The sequence below is a fragment of the Cucumis sativus genome, chromosome 1 (genome assembly GCF_000004075.3).
Source record: "Cucumis sativus cultivar 9930 chromosome 1, Cucumber_9930_V3, whole genome shotgun sequence".
Taxonomy (NCBI): Eukaryota; Viridiplantae; Streptophyta; class Magnoliopsida; order Cucurbitales; family Cucurbitaceae; genus Cucumis; species Cucumis sativus.
The window spans coordinates 23,760,607-23,779,325 of NC_026655.2; the positions used below are offsets into that span (position 1 = coordinate 23,760,607).

Here is an 18,719-nt window from a genome sequence, read left to right on the forward strand (position 1 = left end):
ACAATTATCCGTCGGCTATCACCAGTCTGAATAGGTGCAACAAAATAAAACAAAAAGATTAAACCATTCGAAGAAAAGTATTGGGAGAAAAATAAAAATTGAGTCTGGGGCATCTCTGGAAAGTTTTTGTGGGAAAAAACTTTAATATTACTCAAATTGAGGCCACCTAGTAGTTAGATGTGAATTTTCGAGACATTTTAACATGGTTCAAAATTGGCCACTTGTTTGTACGCTAAAGCATTTCTCATTTTTGGACCGTTGTGGGTGCTACCGTAGTACACCACCAACAAGCCCCATCCGACCATTAGGCTCTAGGCTATTTTTCTGTGTCATACAGTATGCAAAGTAGATGGGATGCCATACTTATCTGTGGACTATCATCAGTCTGAAGAGGTACAACAAAATAAAAGAAAAAAATTAAATCATTCGAATAAAAGTATTAGGAGAAAAATAAAAACTGAGTCTGGGGCATCTTTCGACAGTTTTTGTTGGAAAAAACTTTAATATTACTCAAAACGAGGTCACCTAGTAGTTAAATGTGAATTTTTGAGATATTTTAACATGGTTCAAAATTGGCCATTGTTTTGTAGGCTAAAGCATTAGCCGTTTTTGGACCGTTTTGGGTGCTACCGTAGTACACCACCAACGAGCCCCACCCGACCCCTAGGCTATTTTTCTGTGTCATAGAGTATGCAGAATAGATGGGATGCCACACTTATCCGCCGACTATCATCGGTCTAAATAGGTATAACAAAATAAAACAAAAAAATTAAGTCATTCGAAGAAAAGTATTGGAAGAAAAATAAAAATTGAGTTTGGAGCATCTCTGAGCAATTTTGTTGGAAAAAACTTTAATATTACTCAAAATGAGTTCATCTGGTAGTTAGATGTAAATTTTCGAGAGTTTTAGACACGGTTTAATTGTCCACTAGGCCCTATCTCTCAATTCCAAAGCAAAGAGAAGGTGTAGGCTTCCAGGTTGCAACTAACTTTTACCATTTTAATCTTGATTGCTGTGTTAGTTAACTGAAGGTTTTGCTGCCTATGTTGCTGGGCCATATTTACCAGAGGCCTTTTCATTTTTCAGGTTGATTCATTTGGCTTCAGCACATAGTTCATAGTTGCACCATTTACAATCCCAACTTCGTTTGATTTCACCTTTTCGTGAACAAATCGTCTTTCAATGCATGGTAAAACACAACAGGAAGTAGAAAGAAGCACCAATTCAGCTTTCATCAACCTGTACTTAACAACTACATCCTAAAATAAAGGAATTACCATAGCTGTAAATTGTAATGTCAAATAAGTTTATGTATTAAAGATAAGCAAACATGTTAATTCGCTTTATTGTATCTTGCTTTTCATCACAAGTATTTGTACATGATGGTGGATTTTACAGAACTGTGAATAGAGTTGATGAAATCAATGCAAAAGTTTCTTCATCTTTCAAATACTCCTTCTGGTTTCGTTTGTAATATCATCATAGTCATAAATTTATATACATTTCTAATGGGTTAAACAGGTTCTTCCAGTGCAACTAATTCAGTTTACTCTCACCAAATGATTTTTCTTTCCATCATTTTTCTTGTTAACTAAGTTAAGAGTCAGAAGTTATATTATGAGCTGATATTTGTTCTGTTATGAAATCAAATAAAAATTGGGGAGAAGTGTAAACAATAAAGAATTAAAACAATGATTTTCATAGTTTATCAATAGTATGGTACCTGTGTTCGTGAAGAACTGTTTATTATTAGAAAGTTTACAGCACACTTCTTTAAACCTTAGCTACACATCGTCCTAATATACGCTAGCAGTCCAAACAGTAATTTGGAGAGATGTGAGCCTGAGAAATAGAATTGAATGATATCATTAGCTTATGAAGTGGATAATGCAAATGAAAGAGAAAATTAGCCAAACCCATTTCTCCACCACTGAAAAGAGTGAAAATTTCCTTAAAGAAATGGAGAAAGAGAGACAATAATGACAGACAGGGACGGAAGGAAATCCCTACCATACAATGTATACAAATCCCTAAAATGGTATTAAAACCAATCCATTTTAAGGAAATTCAATGACATTTTTAACAAAACTCCCCTCTCTGCCACACCACAGACGAGGAAGAGTTCCAGGGAAAGCTCCATGACCTTGAAGTATCTTTCCCCTTCTCCTCCGTTTTTGACTTCAGCCAGATTATGCTTCTTTTCAAGTAAGCTAAAAGGAACAAAACCCACATCAGTTCCTTACTATCTTCTTCAATGGAGATCGCAACGCCTTGTGGTTCCGCGAAAAATGGCGGTTAAAGCATGCGTGAAGGTGGAGGAGAGCAGTCCTAAGGAAAGCGCTTATAAGAGCGAGTGGGGTAAGGTTTCGGCAGTATTGTTTGACATGGATGGAGTGCTTTGTAATAGCGAGGACTTATCTCGAAGGGCTGCGGTTGATGTTTTCAGGGAGTTGGGTGTTGAAGTCACTCCTGAAGAATTTGTGCCATTCATGGGGACTGGTAAGTTAAGATGAACATGTTTTTTCGTTGATCAAAATTTAAAACTTAGTTGGCTGATAATGAATAATATTTGCTAGTAATACATATTTTAATTGTGAGCTGATGTTCGAAAATTGTTGTGCTAAATTTGTGATTGTTATTCTCGATTATACAAGTAGCCTTATGATGTGAGGATGTTATTTTGAATATAAAACTGAAGATTGCTGAAAATCTTACTGTTTTCATATTTTAATACACTGGGTTGGGAGTGTTGGTTATTGGGATAACTGATAAAAGAAAGTAAAGTAATTTTGGTATGAACCCGGCTGACAACCTACATATGTATTAAAATACTACTGATTTCTTTTTTCTTTTTTCTTTTTTAATCAAACTGCTAGAGTTAGGTAGTTCTTCGTGAGATTAGTTTAGATTTTTATGCATTTTTTTTTTTTTTACATATTCATCAACAGGCCTGAAATCAACTGTATATTACTATGCCGAATTCTAGATTGTTGGGAATTATGGGTTTTGATTTCGATTAATAATAAATTTCTCGAGTTAGCTGATTCATTAGGAAGTAAAATGTAGAGAGTGTGATGTTGCCTTTGATTGGAGTCACTAAGCTCCAAATAAGCATTGAAAGAATGGTGGGAAAGTAATGAAGTAATGTTTTATCAAGAATTAGTGTAACTGTGGTATTACTTGTTGGTTGAGGGCCTAAGAATTTGGGGCATAAATTTCAAGCCTGAGGTCTCAAGTTTACTGGTATCCATGGTCATCTAGAAAAAATGGATGTGAGTGGCTTGGGCTTTAAAAAAATGTGTAGAATGATCTTAATCTCATGGACACTTACTTTTGGGGGGATAAGTGGTTGGGGAATAGATCTCTTTTTTGTTTTTAAGATAAGAAACTAAAGAGGCAGATTCCTCCAAAGAACTAAAGAACATCGCAAGTGCAAGGGGCTAAAGATTACCTCTCCAAAATACTAACGAAAAAGAGCCTTCCAACTTCTATGCTCTTAATTTCCTCGGTTATTGTCTCTTACATTTAAGAGGAACTATTCAACGGATACTAATCTGTCTTCTTTCAGCTGTGTTTTCTCTCTGTGTATTCATGGCATTAGTGAAGTAAAATAAGAGTAAGAGTGTTACTACAAAAAAAAATGTTTTATGTATGCTCATTACATTCTTTCCTTTTTCTTTCTTAATAAAAGGTTGATTTTTATCCAAGAAAAAAAAAACCCTCATGGATTTAGGCATATCAACCAGAAGTTTTACCTAATGAACTACATATGATACAATTTGGTAACCAATGGCTTTAATACTCATAAATAACATGAACGTCTGAATTCCCAAAATATGTATTTTTTATTTTTTTATTTTTTTGAAATTCTAAAATATGTTTATTATACCAGGTGAAGCAAATTTTTTAGGAGGAGTTGCATCAGTGAAAGGGGTAGCAGGATTTAGTCCTGAGGCAGCAAAAAAGAGGTTTTTTGAGATATATCTAGAGAAGGTAATCAGTTTGCAACATTTCCCCTTTCTTTTATTGACTAAGTATATGTTTCTTTTATTTAATACTTATTGTTCTAAAAGTGTTTCAGTTCTTTATATATTAATATTTTTCAATGATACCAATTCTGTAAGTGGAGGTCAAATGTAGTTGATGGTAAAAACTTATGTGACATTATACTTGGTTAATTAGCAAAACTCTAGAAGAGGAACAGGCCCCCAACCCCTCCAAAATTGTACGAAGTTAGCAAAAATTCCTATGTTTTTTCCCCTACTTAGCAGCTAACTTAGAAGGTATTGTGGTGTGTAACTTGACAATAAGTCACATGTAACATACACTGACAGGAATGACAAAATTGAAATGTAAAAGCACAAGAGACTAAATTGAAGCTCTGTAGACAATTTGTATGAAATTAAAAAAAACGTCTATTTAGAGTCTAAAATGTATATTTAGTCTATTTTGTTCGTCTGATACTTCAATAATATCTTTGCTAAAATCCAACAGTAATTAATGTTTTTGACGTAATAGTATGCAAAGCCCAATTCTGGAATAGGCTTCCCCGGTGCACTGGAACTCATTACTGAGGTGAGTATTTGTGGAATATAAGTTACTTGATGAATGATGATGATATTCATGATACTTACTATTTTAATTTTGACTATCATTATTAGTGTAAAAGCAAGGGGCTTAAAGTTGCTGTTGCATCCAGTGCTGATCGTATCAAGGTTGATGCCAATTTAGCTGCTGCAGGGTTACCACTGTCGATGTAAGTTTGGTTGTGTGCTCCACTTAATAGTCTCTGGGTCTAATTTAATATTTCTTAAGAATGTGACTTTTTTACATGTATCAAGCTACAATGTTAAAATAGAATGGTTTCGTACTCGGTAAATTTAAGTGCTTTCAATTAGAGAACTGTAATCAATTCATAGTGCATAGGTGGAACATGGTTTAGATTTCTTGAGGCCATAAATCACTTCCTAGGGAAATTTAAAACATAATAAACAGCGTTTTTCCTCAAACAATTGACCGTAGATGTTATCAAATTTGGTTCAGAAAGTAGTCATGAAGAGAATAATCTGGAAACTAGCTGAAAATATTTTGGCCCATGGCTTTCTCATGAATTTGTCTCAGTCCAAAGGGTTTGGATTATTGAGACTTTCTATTTCATTTTTCTCTCGACTTATTTAAGATTTTTAATTATGAATTTATGCCTCTCTTGCATAGGTTTGATGCCATAGTATCAGCTGATGCTTTTGAGAATCTGAAACCTGCACCTGATATATTCATAGCTGCATCAAAGTTGTTGAATGTGCCATCTGACGAGGTACAAAGACTGGCCACCTCTTTCTTCTTTTCCACTCTCCCTCTCTCTCTTCTTCCGGAGCTGCCAATGTGTAAAGCCATTCAGTTACAGTTCATTCTTCTTTTTGGCATTAATACTTGTGGTACATTGCTTGTAGAATGCTCCTAGGCGTGCAGGATTTCCTTTGTATAACTATGTTTTATTCTTTGATTTGTATATCAATGTTAAAACTAAGCCATATGCCTATCTTTAAAAGTTTACTTTTCCAGGTGGTCTCCTGCAGAACATCCTAATAAAGTGGTCTTTGCCTTGAACGTAAAATTTTCTTTGTTTATTTTATTTTCTGTAGCTCTATTGTCAATCTATCCAGCTCAATTATTGGAATATGCAAATAAAAAATGTGTAAGACAGTGAGAATTCTTTTAGATGTTTCCTTATCAAGACCACTCAATTGTACAGTTCTTGCCCCCTTCTTGATGAATCGAAAATAATTTGTAAAGAAATTTTGTACTATTACACTCTGCAGTGTAATATCCACAAGCGCTACTGACTCTCACTCCCTTCGAGTATTACTTTTCTGTTCAAATGGTCAGGATTAGGAGTTTCAGACCAGCAACATAACTTTACTTTAATTTAAATATAAACAAAAAGAATTAATTTTTTTAACAATAATTTTATTTTTAACCAAAGAAAGAAAAAAAAAAAAAGCAAAATAGAGTATTAAGGATCATGAATACCAAGTTCGGTTTAATATAATATTTAGATAGTTTCTGTTTATCTTCATATAAATATCTAATAGGAATATGAATACTATTAGGATAGAATTAGAAATGTTATTAGAGTATTATGGGTATGTTAGTAATTAACTAGAGAAGTTATTATGATGATTTGTTGTTAATAGATTGGGTAGAAAAGGTTGAAGGTATACGTGGGTTTAGTTGATTTAGGTATACTCGAGGGGAGGTCCCAGTTACCTCGAGTTACATGGTACACATATATTTTCTTCATTATTAATATATTTCTAGATTGTTTTTATTTTATCAACTTCATTCTTCATCTTGTGCATAATTTTTCCTGTTCTTTAGGCTAAGATTGTTGGCTTATTAGCTCTTCCTTATTGGTCTCCTAAATTCTTTGTGGAAGAATGACTCTTGTCCATTTTTATGGGATAAATTTGAAATAATTTTTTTGCATATCTGATCTAATTTACGTACTATATCTTTCTCCTTAACAATAAACGTTAATTGTGCTGTTTCAATTGTTCTCTCCATTTCCCCAGTGCATTGTCATCGAGGATGCACTAGCTGGAGTGCAAGCTGCCCAAGCTGCCAAAATGAGGTACTGAAAATTTTCACGTTCTCTCTCTATTAGAAGTAATGGATAGCACGGTTCGATCTATCAACACTAAAGCAACTAGTTCTCTCTTTATATTTGTAAACAGATATAAATTTATATGTACTCTTTCCAGATTTTTTATGGTTAAATGGTGCTATATACTGCTTGCAGATGCATTGCTGTTAAAACTACATTATCGGATGAAACTTTAAAGACTGCTGGTCCATCACTTATTCGAAATGATATAGGAAATATCACAATTCATGATATTCTCTCTGGTGGTTCTGATGCCTATAGTATGTAGCTCTGAGAATACATTATGATGTCATTTTGTACCACCATTAATGTTGAACAGTGAGAAGCTATATCTGTGCCGTGTTACATGAATTATGAAGAATTCCTTTTTCTTTGATCAGAAGTAAGATCAATTTCTGGCAATTGAAATACTATGTATCGGGAGACCACTTTTGAATAAACAATTTTACATTATCTGATTGGTTTTGTCCTTGTAGTCATTTATGTTTCATGAAAAAATAGTATTTTCATGTGTATAATGATACACACATTAATTTGTTTCTGTCTAATAGTTGAAGTTAGTATTTGGCACATATCATTGCAGATGAGAAGATACAGGAACCTCAATTTCTTCAAACCTCTGAACAACTTTCCCAACAAAAATATACCGCAGGCATTGATGCTGCTGCAGTACAGGATTTGGATGCTGCCAATGATGGTTCATCGCCAATTGGAAGGTAGAGTTCAATAGAACTTCTACATCTTTATGAATATGACCCAAGAAGACTATGCTATTCATATCGAACTCCTATATACCTCTACTTTCGTTAGAAAATAAAAACTACCTTTAGTGGGTAATAGAATTCTATTTTTCCAGCCCATGTTTCATTGAAACCCTTAGGATAAGTAACTCAACTTTTCAGAATTATTAGCAAGTTGTGACAGAAAATACTAACTCACTAGCTTGAGGGAGAGCGTTGAATAGGGAAAAAAGAAAAAAAAAAAAAAAGAGATTTTGACTTGGCTACGCAGTTGTCTGCATATCATAGACAAATGGTAGGCCTCGACTTATTGTGAGTTTTTCTGTTTGCTGTGTTGTAAGTCCTTAAGAAGCACATGAACATGGTGATATCAATTTTTAAAAAAGTAGGACACAACACAGTCAGTATATGCTATGGTATAAAAGAACAAGAGTATTCATTGAAAAGGTGAGAGGCCACCAACAGTTCTTCAGCAGATTTACGTGACAAACATAGAAACAGAATCAAAGAAGTATTTCTCTTCTTTTCTTTCAGAAACAGAATCAAACAAGTGTTTCTCCTCTTTTCTTTTAACTATGTTTCTTTTTTATTAATATCATTTACCAGAGGAAGATGGGACTTTTAATCAATAGAACGGTCTAATTTTTTTATGAAAATAGAAAAAGTATCCCATGTATATCCATAAAATGTTGCCTATAGGATGCTAAAAAATAATGAATAATTAAACTTCTTTTTTTTCATGTGGAAAATGTGTCCAACACCAGCAATTTCCCAAGAATATAGCGTCCGTTCTTCATAGTTATATCCTAATTGACAAGGATTGCAGATTAGAATAGCATTCTTTTTTTTTTATTATTTGTGATGGCATGGCTATATCGTCAATAGTATATTATCAAAATACTTGAGAAATATACATCTTTCCGGAATTTGTTAGATACTTGAGTAAATCATGGACAGGTTGCTGGGTACTAGGCGAGATATAGTGAGATATGGAAGCTTGGGAATTGCTTTTTCTTGTCTCATATTTACCATTAGAAATTGGAAGGTGCATTTTCTTTTAACCAACATGAGAAACATGACATGATCCAACTTTCTAATTTTCTCACTTAAATCTGTGCATCAATTCTCCAGGCAATGCAGTATGCATCTCCTAAAGCTATTTGGAATTTGTTATTTGGAGTAAACCAGCCTTCTTTTCAAAATAATGTGAACTCAGGTATAATATGACATATTTAATTTGCCTGCTGCATATTCGTTCCTTAAATTAATACTTCTTACCTGAATGATAGGGAGTCAAGGGAAAATTATTCATGAGAAAATTGCATAAAAGAAAGAGGGTATGGATGAATAGAATACTTCAATACTTCTTGGTTCTATAACATATTTACTTAAAGCTTGTAGGAAATCTATTCATAAGTGAGAGGAATTATTATCTAAAACTCTCTTATTTCTCTATTCATAAACTTGCATAATTCTTATCTTGGTATTTTAACAGTTTATGGGATTTTATTCTTTTCATATGACTCCTTTGTTCATTTCATGGTTTTTACATCCTTGTCATCAGAACAAGGAAAAGAAGTCAAACTTATCTCTTTTGACTGGGTATAGGTGGTCCAGTAGGTGACAGAATCCAACGATTTATGGAATATATATCAGAAATAGAAACCAGGTAATTGCTCTGCATCGAACTTTTCCAATATAAATTGGATTCTGTCACGTTTGTAAATTTTTATTTTTCTCAAACTGTGCAAGGGGAACCGCTCCAGTTGTGCCAGAATTTCCATCCAAACTTGATTGGCTAAACACTTCTCCCCTCCAGTTCAGCAAGGTAAATTGTTACTTCACTGTGAACCCAAAATATTCAAGCAATTGATATGCTGTTTAAATTTGTTATATTTTTGGTAGGATTTGAAAGGAAAAGTTGTTCTCCTGGATTTTTGGACCTATTGTTGTATAAATTGTATGCACGTTTTGCCAGACCTGGAGTATTTGGAAAAGAAGTACAATGACAAGGCGGTAACTTCCTATTTCATTATCTCTTCCAGATGATTAAGAAAACCTTACTTTGTAACCTCTGCTGTTTTAGTCCATAAATACGGCTGAGCTATTCCTAAAATGGTTAATGCAAGATTGTGAAGCTTTCTAAGAGCTTTTTGTCATTGTTATCAGTCTAGCAGCTTGAAAAAAAAAGGAAAATTGCATAGGATATCATTTTGAGAATATGATATAGCAATTATAGCACATTGCTTTAGAATTTTGTAAATATGGCAAAATTTTCACTTCTCAATCTTAAATTTGATATTATTCCTAAACTACCCTTCAATAACTTATTTCTCTTCCTTTTTTAATGTCCTACTCATTATTTATTTATGCTCCCTCTTTTTAAGGCCATAATTATTTGTTTATTCTTATACTAGTAAAATTATTTTTCTTTATGTCTTAATCCTAATTTTAAAATATCAATAGTACAATAATTGCAATAAGAAATATAATAATAATGGTTGTTGATCGGAATAATTTAACTTCATTTTCTTTTTTTACTTTCTTCGATGTGTATTTTGAGTTGAATCTAATTCCAAATGATTTTATTTTATTTTTGTATATTATTTTTTTGGTTTTACTTTGTCTCAGTTTCGTATATCAGTGTTGTGATATACTTATATTATATGTATTAGTTGGTTAATATACTTACTACGAGACTTTTTGTTTTTCAAATTTTATGCAGTTCATTAGAGTATTATTAAATATCGAATGATGTAATTCACTGTATCATTATCAAGTATATCAACAATATATTGTTAAAGAATATTAGTAAAGTGAATCATTATCAAGTATATGAATTGAGTTTACAAGTGTATGTCAATAGTATATCAAATGTATAAATAGGACTTCAAGCATATCAAGTGCATTTAATCAATCAATTGTATAAGTGAAGAATACAAAATGTATCTACAGTGTATCAGGTGTATCAAACATATATTAGTAATGTTTCGGTATTGAGTGTATCAAAGAGTATCAAGTGCATCAAGTGTATCAATCAAATTTATCGGGTGTATCAAGAAGTATCAAGGTATTAGGCCTTCAATCTTGTGTATATATTCTTGGATAACTAGAAAGGGAAATTCTGGTTAGATGGTCTCGGTGCATGCTTTTCAGGAGAAAAGCTAAGTTGCTGCAAAACAACAATAAAAAGGAAACCGAATCAACATGTATTGAAGAGCCAATATTTTGGAGATAGAAGTAGTGATGACAAACATTGCCTCAACTAAAGATTAAACATTGGTTTTATTTTGGGTGCTGTGAATGATTTACATGTATATTTGATTGATTCTTTTTTATGATTATTGGATACCAAAAAGCGACAGTTGATTTATTTGCCTATTTTCCCAATTTAAAATTTTGGTTTCGCAATTTGTTCCTTAAAATTTCATGTGTTTGTACAGTTTGCAGTGGTTGGAGTTCATTCTGCAAAGTTTGACAATGAGAAAGATTTGGAAGCTATCCGCAATGCAGTTTTACGCTATGGCATTACTCATCCAGTAAGCTTAATTAGAAGCTGATATTTCGATGTACTTTATGTGTTCTGTGGCTTATCTACCTTTTTGAATTGCCAGGATTCAAAATACTGGAGTACCAATATTTTGAGCAGCTACAAAAATCTGAACATTGATTTTTTAAAAAAAAATATTTCATTGTTCTCTTGGTTTGGCCATCTAATTGGTTCGCTGCTCATACAGCATGTATAAAGATGATTTAAGGATACATTAGAGTGCAATATCTTACACTTCTGAAGAGCCATTAAGCGTGACAAGCTAATTGTTAGACTTGTATTTGGATTCATCATTGTTATTTTGTATTTTAAGATTAATTCAGATTACTTCTAAAACTATTCTTGGCAACTTAGATCTCACAAATAAACTAAAGAAAATACCTAGGTTTGAAAGGCTTAGCACTTTTGACAAAGGCCAGACTCTTAAAAAGACTGATCATGAACCAAAAAGAAATATAACCCATGGACTGAACTTGATTGAAAAATGTCTTCAAACGTCAAAAGTCTTCACCTAACCAAGGCTGTCTTAGAAAATGAGTAGCGAAAAATACCTTTTTTTTTTAAACAGTTAGTTAAGATTGAGTGATATCTATTTGAACTTTTGGCCCCATTTGGTAACTATTCTGTTTTTTTGTATTTTCTTTAAAATTAAGCCTATGTCCTCTCCATGTTTTACAATGTTTTACATCTTTCTTAAATACATTGGCCAAATTTCAAAACCAAAAACAATTTTTTGAAAGCTGTTTTTTTTAGTTTTCAAATTTTGGCTTGGTTTTTTAAATCATTAGTAGAATGTAAATAACAAATGAAGAAAGTTGGAGGTGGAAGTAGTGTCTATAAACTTAATTTTCAAAAACAAAATGGTTACCAAATGGGGCCTTAGTTTTTCTATTTTTAAAGAATATTTAGTCCACAGTCTCAACCAAATATCAGAAATTAAAAAAAGGTAATTTTCACAATTGCTAACAGTTTACTACAATTCTATTGTATCATTGTTCTCATGTTATAGTGTTTAGTCAGTAACAGATTTCTTTGTATATATTTTTTTAAGTTCTCTCTAAAAATTTTATGTATTCATGATTTTGAGTCATTAAAATTTGTTTCTTGAACTAGGTTGTTAATGACGGAGACATGTTTTTGTGGCGGGAGTTGGGAATTAATTCATGGCCAACATTTGCTATTGTGAGTCCCAATGGAAAGCTTCTTGCACAGATATCAGGCGAAGGACGTAGAAAGGTATTGGAAGACCTTCTGTGTTTACTTGTTCTTTGCAAAATGCAAGTATAGATGTTAAAAGACCAAATTCTGGCATGTACCCACGAGCAAAAGTACCAGATCTTTAATTTCAAATATTGTTTCCTTAGATTAGAATCGTTAAAAGTAGTTCACCAGCAGTTTAGCCATGAACAAAATTAGTACAATATGGTTAACCATGTAATATTGGCGAAACATTTGGAAGTCAGCAACTTGTTTCAACTCAATCATGCCCATAACATTTCTCAAAGGCTATATCAATTTCATACAAGTGCAATTTATTTATATGTTGAATGGTTGAAAGGAATTCAGTTAACTCGTTCTGGGGCTAACAAGGAACTTTTTCCATGAAGGATCTTGATGATTTTGTGGAGGCAGCCCTTCTGTTTTATGGTGAGAAGAAGATCCTTGACAGCAGACCACTTCCTTTGAGATTGGAAAAGGATAATGATCCCCGTTTAATTGCGTCACCCTTGAAGTTTCCTGGGAAACTGGCTATTGATATTCTTAACAACAGGCTCTTTATATCAGACAGTAATCATAATCGCATAGTAGGTTTTCTTACTTAAGTTTTAATGCTCTCTTCATATCATTTAATTTGTTCTAAGAGAGAAATTGTGATTGTGGATACCAGGACGTAGGCCAAAGCAGTTTTCATTTGCAACATATCTTTTTGAAATCACAAAGAAGATTAAGATAATTGATTTGAAGTCCAATCCATGATAAGCTGACACTTTTATATGCTTCAGCTTGCTTTGATTATGTTATTTTTTAATTGTTGAAATAATTTGTATTTTAATCCACGCAATGGTTTCATTCATGATTTCATCATATACATGATGCCAAAGTTATTGAAAATTGTTTTAACGTATCTGCTATGTGGATTTACTTTTCTTTTAATATTGGACATTAGGTGGTAACTGATCTAAGTGGGAATTTCCTTCTACAAATTGGGAGCACAGGAGAGGATGGTTTACGTGATGGTAACTTTGATGATGCCACCTTTAATCGCCCTCAGGTAATTAAGCATCACTTTAGACCTATACATGCAGTTTGAGGTCTGGATTTTTAATACTAACATTGGCATTCAATGAAGATTTGTATATCTTCCTCTTAAATGAACTATATATAACTTAACTCACTTCATCTGGGTTCTCTAGGGCTTGGCTTATAATGCAAAGAAAAACCTACTATATGTTGCTGATACTGAGAACCATGCCTTGAGGTACGGGTGTCTTTCAGTTTCAGCATCAATGCATAACGAACTTGTAATCATAGCTTATATTCTGGTCGTTAAAGAAGTCTAAAAGAACATGTGAATAACGTTTGCAATGCATTCCTTTGTAAGAACAGTAGTATATACGCGTTTAGTTTTTGTTTTATTTTAAGTTTTTTAATTATTCAGTGTTTTCTTTTATACATGTGCAAAATAAAGAAAATGAGTTTTTGCCCAATGAAAATAGAGGACAACAATGATAAGAGTTAATGACATAACCTCCTGATCATTGTCTTTCTCATTTCCTTGTTCCTTTTGCTGGACTTTTCCAATAATTTTCTGTACTTATTATTACTTAGGGAGGTCGACTTTGTTAAAGAGAGAGTACGTACACTTGCAGGAGATGGAAGTAAAGGCTCTGACTATCAAGGGGGAAAAGAAGGAACATCTCAGGCAAGATTAAAAACATGTTTCAAATCGACGTTTGTTTTAAATTTAAAATGCTTGTAAAAATATATGGTTCCCTACAATGAAAGTTAGGAAAACATTCTTCACAAAGTGGAAAAATATATGGTTTGGTGCTTTTAATTGATGCATGCAACTGCACTAAAGAGGAAAAAGGTCGCATTTAAATGCCTGTGAAACTAAAGAAATTTTGTTGGTTAAATTTTTTTTCTTTATATTTGTAATAATATTTTTAGAGGGAGAAACTTAAAATAAAAAATGATAATATTGAAATTTTTTATGATATTACTAATGCTAACTTTTTAAGTTTCATCTCATATTTCAGCTTCTCAACTCTCCCTGGGATGTTTGTTTTGAGCCCATAAATGAAAAGGTATACATTGCTATGGCTGGCCAACACCAGATCTGGGTGCATGATACTTTAAATGGAGTAACTAAATCATTTAGTGGTGACGGATTTGAAAGGAATCTAAATGGATCCAGGTAATCCAGAAAAATTCATTGTTACTGAAAATTATACTCTACTCTACTATAGGTAACGGCTTGAATCAAATGAAATGGTTAAAGGCTAATGAAGTGAAATGGTTCCAACAACAACCCAGAACTATGTTTGAATTCTAATAAAGAAACGAATTATCAAAATACTCATTTTGCTATTTTACTCATTATTTTGATTACCAGATTCTTCACATTTGAGTTTATTTTAATAATATTTCATCTAGTATCTCAAGTCTTTAAACGAAGGTGTCATTGTCTCTTTTTTTTTCTTTTTTTCATTGAAATAGTGCTACAAGTACATCATTTGCTCAGCCTTCTGGACTTTCCTTGTCTCCAGGTAATAGAACTTACATGAATTCAACTTGATTTGAGACGATATTACAAAAACTTGTGATTTCATCTATTTCGTTGTTTGTAGATTTGTCAGAGGTTTATATTGCTGACAGTGAGAGTAGCTCCATCCGAGCAGTTGACCTGAAAACAGGTGCGTCGAGATTGTTGGCTGGAGGTGACCCAATTTTCTCAGACAATTTATTTAAGGTAACTTCATTTTATTAATGTCTAAAGTTTCTCCCGTTTGTTGCAGTTTCTAGCAGCAAAATCTTTTATATCACTTGCTCTTTTCTAACTCTTGCAGTTTGGAGATCACGATGGTGTAGGATCTGAAGTACTACTTCAACATCCATTGGGAGTCTTCTGTTCAAAAGATGGTCAAATATATGTAGCAGATAGCTATAATCATAAGGTACTTAGATTGTACTTTATATTGAGTTTTTGCTCTTACTTCTAAGATACTATCATAGCATAGTATGTTCAGGTTTCTGGTTCGGTACTTGTGTTATGTTACTGTTGAATAGTCCTTGCACCGCCTAGATGAAAACAAATGTTCCCATCTGATCTTTGTGAAAGCATATCTCTTTTCTATTTTCAAGTTTCAACATGAGGCTTCTGAGTTTGTTATTATCAGTTTAAGAAATTTTGTCAATTTTTAATTTGAGGGTTACAATTTGATGAAAAAACTTCAAGTTGAACCACAAATGGAATAAGAACTTTCCTAAAGGGGTTAGAGTATATTTCAGAACATATTACTAGTTGCCCTGTTTCAATATGGTTTTTTAGATGACAATACTATTTTGCTTTATTTACTTGCTCATCAAGATTGTAATTTTTAAGTTCTCTTTGATCCCTAATCACTTCAGGTCAAGATGCTAGATCCAGTCAGTAAAAAGGTAACTACAATAGCAGGAACAGGGAAGGCTGGTTTCAAGGACGGGACAGCCTTAGAAGCTCAGGTTAGGAACTATCCTTCGCCTATGTACTTATAATTGTACATGGAACTGGTACAGAACTAAGAATGTATCCATCAGGTGTAATTGCAACTCACGATATTGTGTATACCTTAGTTTTTTATACTGCTTATATACTTGTTTTTATGACTAGTTGCTGCACGGCTGCATGTATGTCATTGATATCAAGGACAAAATTTTAGCTTCCAAGTTGTAACTTACCCCCCCCCCCCCCCCCTTTTATTATCACTATCATTATTTTTTAATGATGTTCAAAAATGTTAATTCCACCTGCTACTATCAAATGATATCTGTGCTTGGAGATACTCCTGCTATGTATTTGGAATTATTATTGGTTTTTGACATGAGATCTTAGTATGTTTTCTCATTGAGGCTCAAAGTCTGAATTACCAGCATATATCATAAGGGGGCATTTTATGGGCGTGTTCTTTTGTATGCTCGAACTTTCTTTTATAGGCAAAATAACTCTTATACAATTGTGTTTTGCAGCTTTCAGAGCCATCTGGAATCACTGAAGCTGGAGGTGAAGTGATAACTCATCTCACTCTTTGAGAACATGCTATAACATCCTGGCTGCGTCTAAGTTCTAAGATCACTTAAAAATTTACTGAGACTGAATTGTCTATTTTCTTTTTTTATCATTTTCCTTTTCTTTTATTAGTGCAGTGGCCACAGATAAGATAGGTTAGTTTATGTTGCATTATCAATCAAGTATATCAAGTGAAACAAATTGTGAAAAACTTTCCAGTTTTAACAATGTTTTTTGTGTACGCTCACTTTCGTGGAGTGGAGACTTATATTGTTTGATTATACTGTACAACAAAAAGTGAGATCTGCAATTTTTTGATAATTTGATCATCTATAGAATCTCAAATAAGGAAATATTCATTGCTCCTCAACCTTTGAATTTAAAAGTTTTGCAGGTCATCACAAAATGCATTTTAAGTTTATTCTTTTGAAACTATTTTGGTTCTACTAAAGTATTACCTGTATACAATATGTAGAAAATAAATTAGAAGGAAACGATGGCATGTATCCTTAATGTAAATGTGCTTTTTATTTCAAAAGCTTGTGTTTAGATGACATTTCTTCTGCCCATGCAGGAAGACTTTTTATTGCTGATACAAACAACAATGTTATCAGATATTTATATTTGAACAATAGAGAACAATCCCAACTCTTAACATTGGAACTGAAAGGCGTTCAACCACCAAACCCAAAAACTAAATCTCTTAAACGGCTTCGTAGACGTTCACCTGACACTCAGACAATCATTGTTGATGGGGGCGCATTCAGTGAGGGTAACTTATCTCTGAAAATATCATTACCAAAAGAGTACCATTTCTCAAAGGTCTATCTTCGTCCCTATACTGTAGCTTCTCTCATGAACATGATAAAATTGTAGACGTTGATTACTTCTTGTAATGCATTGCCAGTCATGTAGTAATCATACACATCGATTGCCTTCTTCGAATTGCAGGAAGCTCGCAGTAAATTTAATGTCGAAACTGAGCCTGAGACTGTGTTGTCTATTGACCCATCGGATGGATATCTTAGTCCAGAAGGATTTGCTAGCCTTCATTTTAAGAGATCCTCTCCTGCAGCTTCACTTGGAAGAATAAGTTGCAAGGTACTTCTTACATGAGATTCAGTATACTTCAGATCAGATTATCATAACAGTCTATTAATGCACCTCTTGGTTTCCGATTATAAAGTTAAATCTAATTTATGATTACAGGTTTACTATTGCAAGGAAGATGAGGTGTGTCTATATAAATCGCTGTTGTTTGAGGTACCATTTCGTGAGGAAGTATCTGAAACTAGCAAGGCCGAAATCACACTGGCCTTTGAAGTGAAGCCGAAAACTTCAACAAGCAGCTTGCCACTATAATACTCAACACATGAAAACATAAGCATTCTATTTCCTTCCTCCGGTTATTAAGTAACTTAGTATCACATAAGCGTGTACTAGTTTAGTCATCTTCTGTTGACAATTGAAAATTACATTTCCATAGTGTTAACATTTGATTGATTCTAAGAAACTTGGTTTCTTTATATCATAGTTCATTTGGACACTTGAATTTTGTAATTTGGAGTAGGCAAAGCTTTTTAGGAGTGAGCATAATTTAAGGAATCTCCCTTGACACTGTAGTTATAAGAAAGAAAAAGGATTTTATCGCTAGAATTTCTCAGACCATACATATTTTCATCGTACAAAGTATCAGAGGGACATGGTTTGGTGGTAATATTCATTGAATCTTGTCTCAAGTTGTTGAAATACAATTGATCTAAAGTTTTTATTCCATTATCAAGATGAGAATTCAGTGAGTTTTCAGTATTGTTTTTAGAAGTATTCTTCATAAATATCAAGAGAGAAATTCCATGATGATAGCGTGTTTTTCAAGCAATTACATATTGGCTGTTAGGTATGGACATTTTTCTTTTATTTCCATGTGAAACATCAAAATTTTGAACACCAGGATTCTTCTAAGGATTCAACATCAGTTATGATTCTTAATTGCGGTCGGGCAATCTGTCATCGTCGTGGCTCAAGTAGCGGGAACATCTCGTCGGTCCAAGTAAGTTGGGTGAATCTCTTATAAAATTTGCACGTACAATGCACACCTAGGCATTAATTAGTTGCACATTGGTCATGTTGTATTGCATATCATTGAAGATTTGTTTGGAATTGTGTTTAAATCCCAAGTGACAGATTAGTTAGCCTCTTCCTATAATTGTTTAGTATGAAAAAGACAGATCTTTGGACTGACCATGTGGAAGGAATGCATATGTTTAATCAAATATAATCCAATTAGATATGATAGTACACAAATTTGACAGCTTTCCTTCCACTACACACCATGTTCATCTTCTTGTTCATATTAAAATCAAAATTTTCATTTCGCTTGCCGAATGGATTTTCAAAATTTAATAAAGTGTGTTTGAAATGACTTATGAAATGCTTTTTTTTAATACTAAAAAGAATGCATTTTTCAGCATTTGATGATTTGAGAGTGTGACAAA

General features: G+C 33.1%; 1 protein-coding gene across 1 annotated transcript; it reads left to right on the forward strand.

The window, feature by feature from the left end:
* Window positions 1-1,893: 1,893 nt before the first annotated feature.
* Window positions 1,894-18,007, forward strand: LOC101222142 (protein SUPPRESSOR OF QUENCHING 1, chloroplastic). Its single transcript, XM_011661066.2, has 28 exons — window positions 1,894-2,500; window positions 3,894-3,994; window positions 4,520-4,576; window positions 4,663-4,757; window positions 5,216-5,315; window positions 6,574-6,632; window positions 6,801-6,925; window positions 7,249-7,381; window positions 8,363-8,450; window positions 8,537-8,621; window positions 9,014-9,074; window positions 9,158-9,233; window positions 9,311-9,421; window positions 10,849-10,944; window positions 12,069-12,191; window positions 12,563-12,760; window positions 13,123-13,227; window positions 13,370-13,434; window positions 13,785-13,878; window positions 14,216-14,373; window positions 14,676-14,725; window positions 14,807-14,928; window positions 15,026-15,133; window positions 15,588-15,680; window positions 16,185-16,218; window positions 16,799-17,046; window positions 17,176-17,325; window positions 17,434-18,007. The coding sequence occupies exons 1-28, from the start codon at window positions 2,140-2,142 to the stop codon at window positions 17,584-17,586; spliced, it is 3,249 nt and encodes a 1,082-aa protein (XP_011659368.1). The 5' UTR covers window positions 1,894-2,139; the 3' UTR covers window positions 17,587-18,007.
* Window positions 18,008-18,719: the final 712 nt, after the last annotated feature.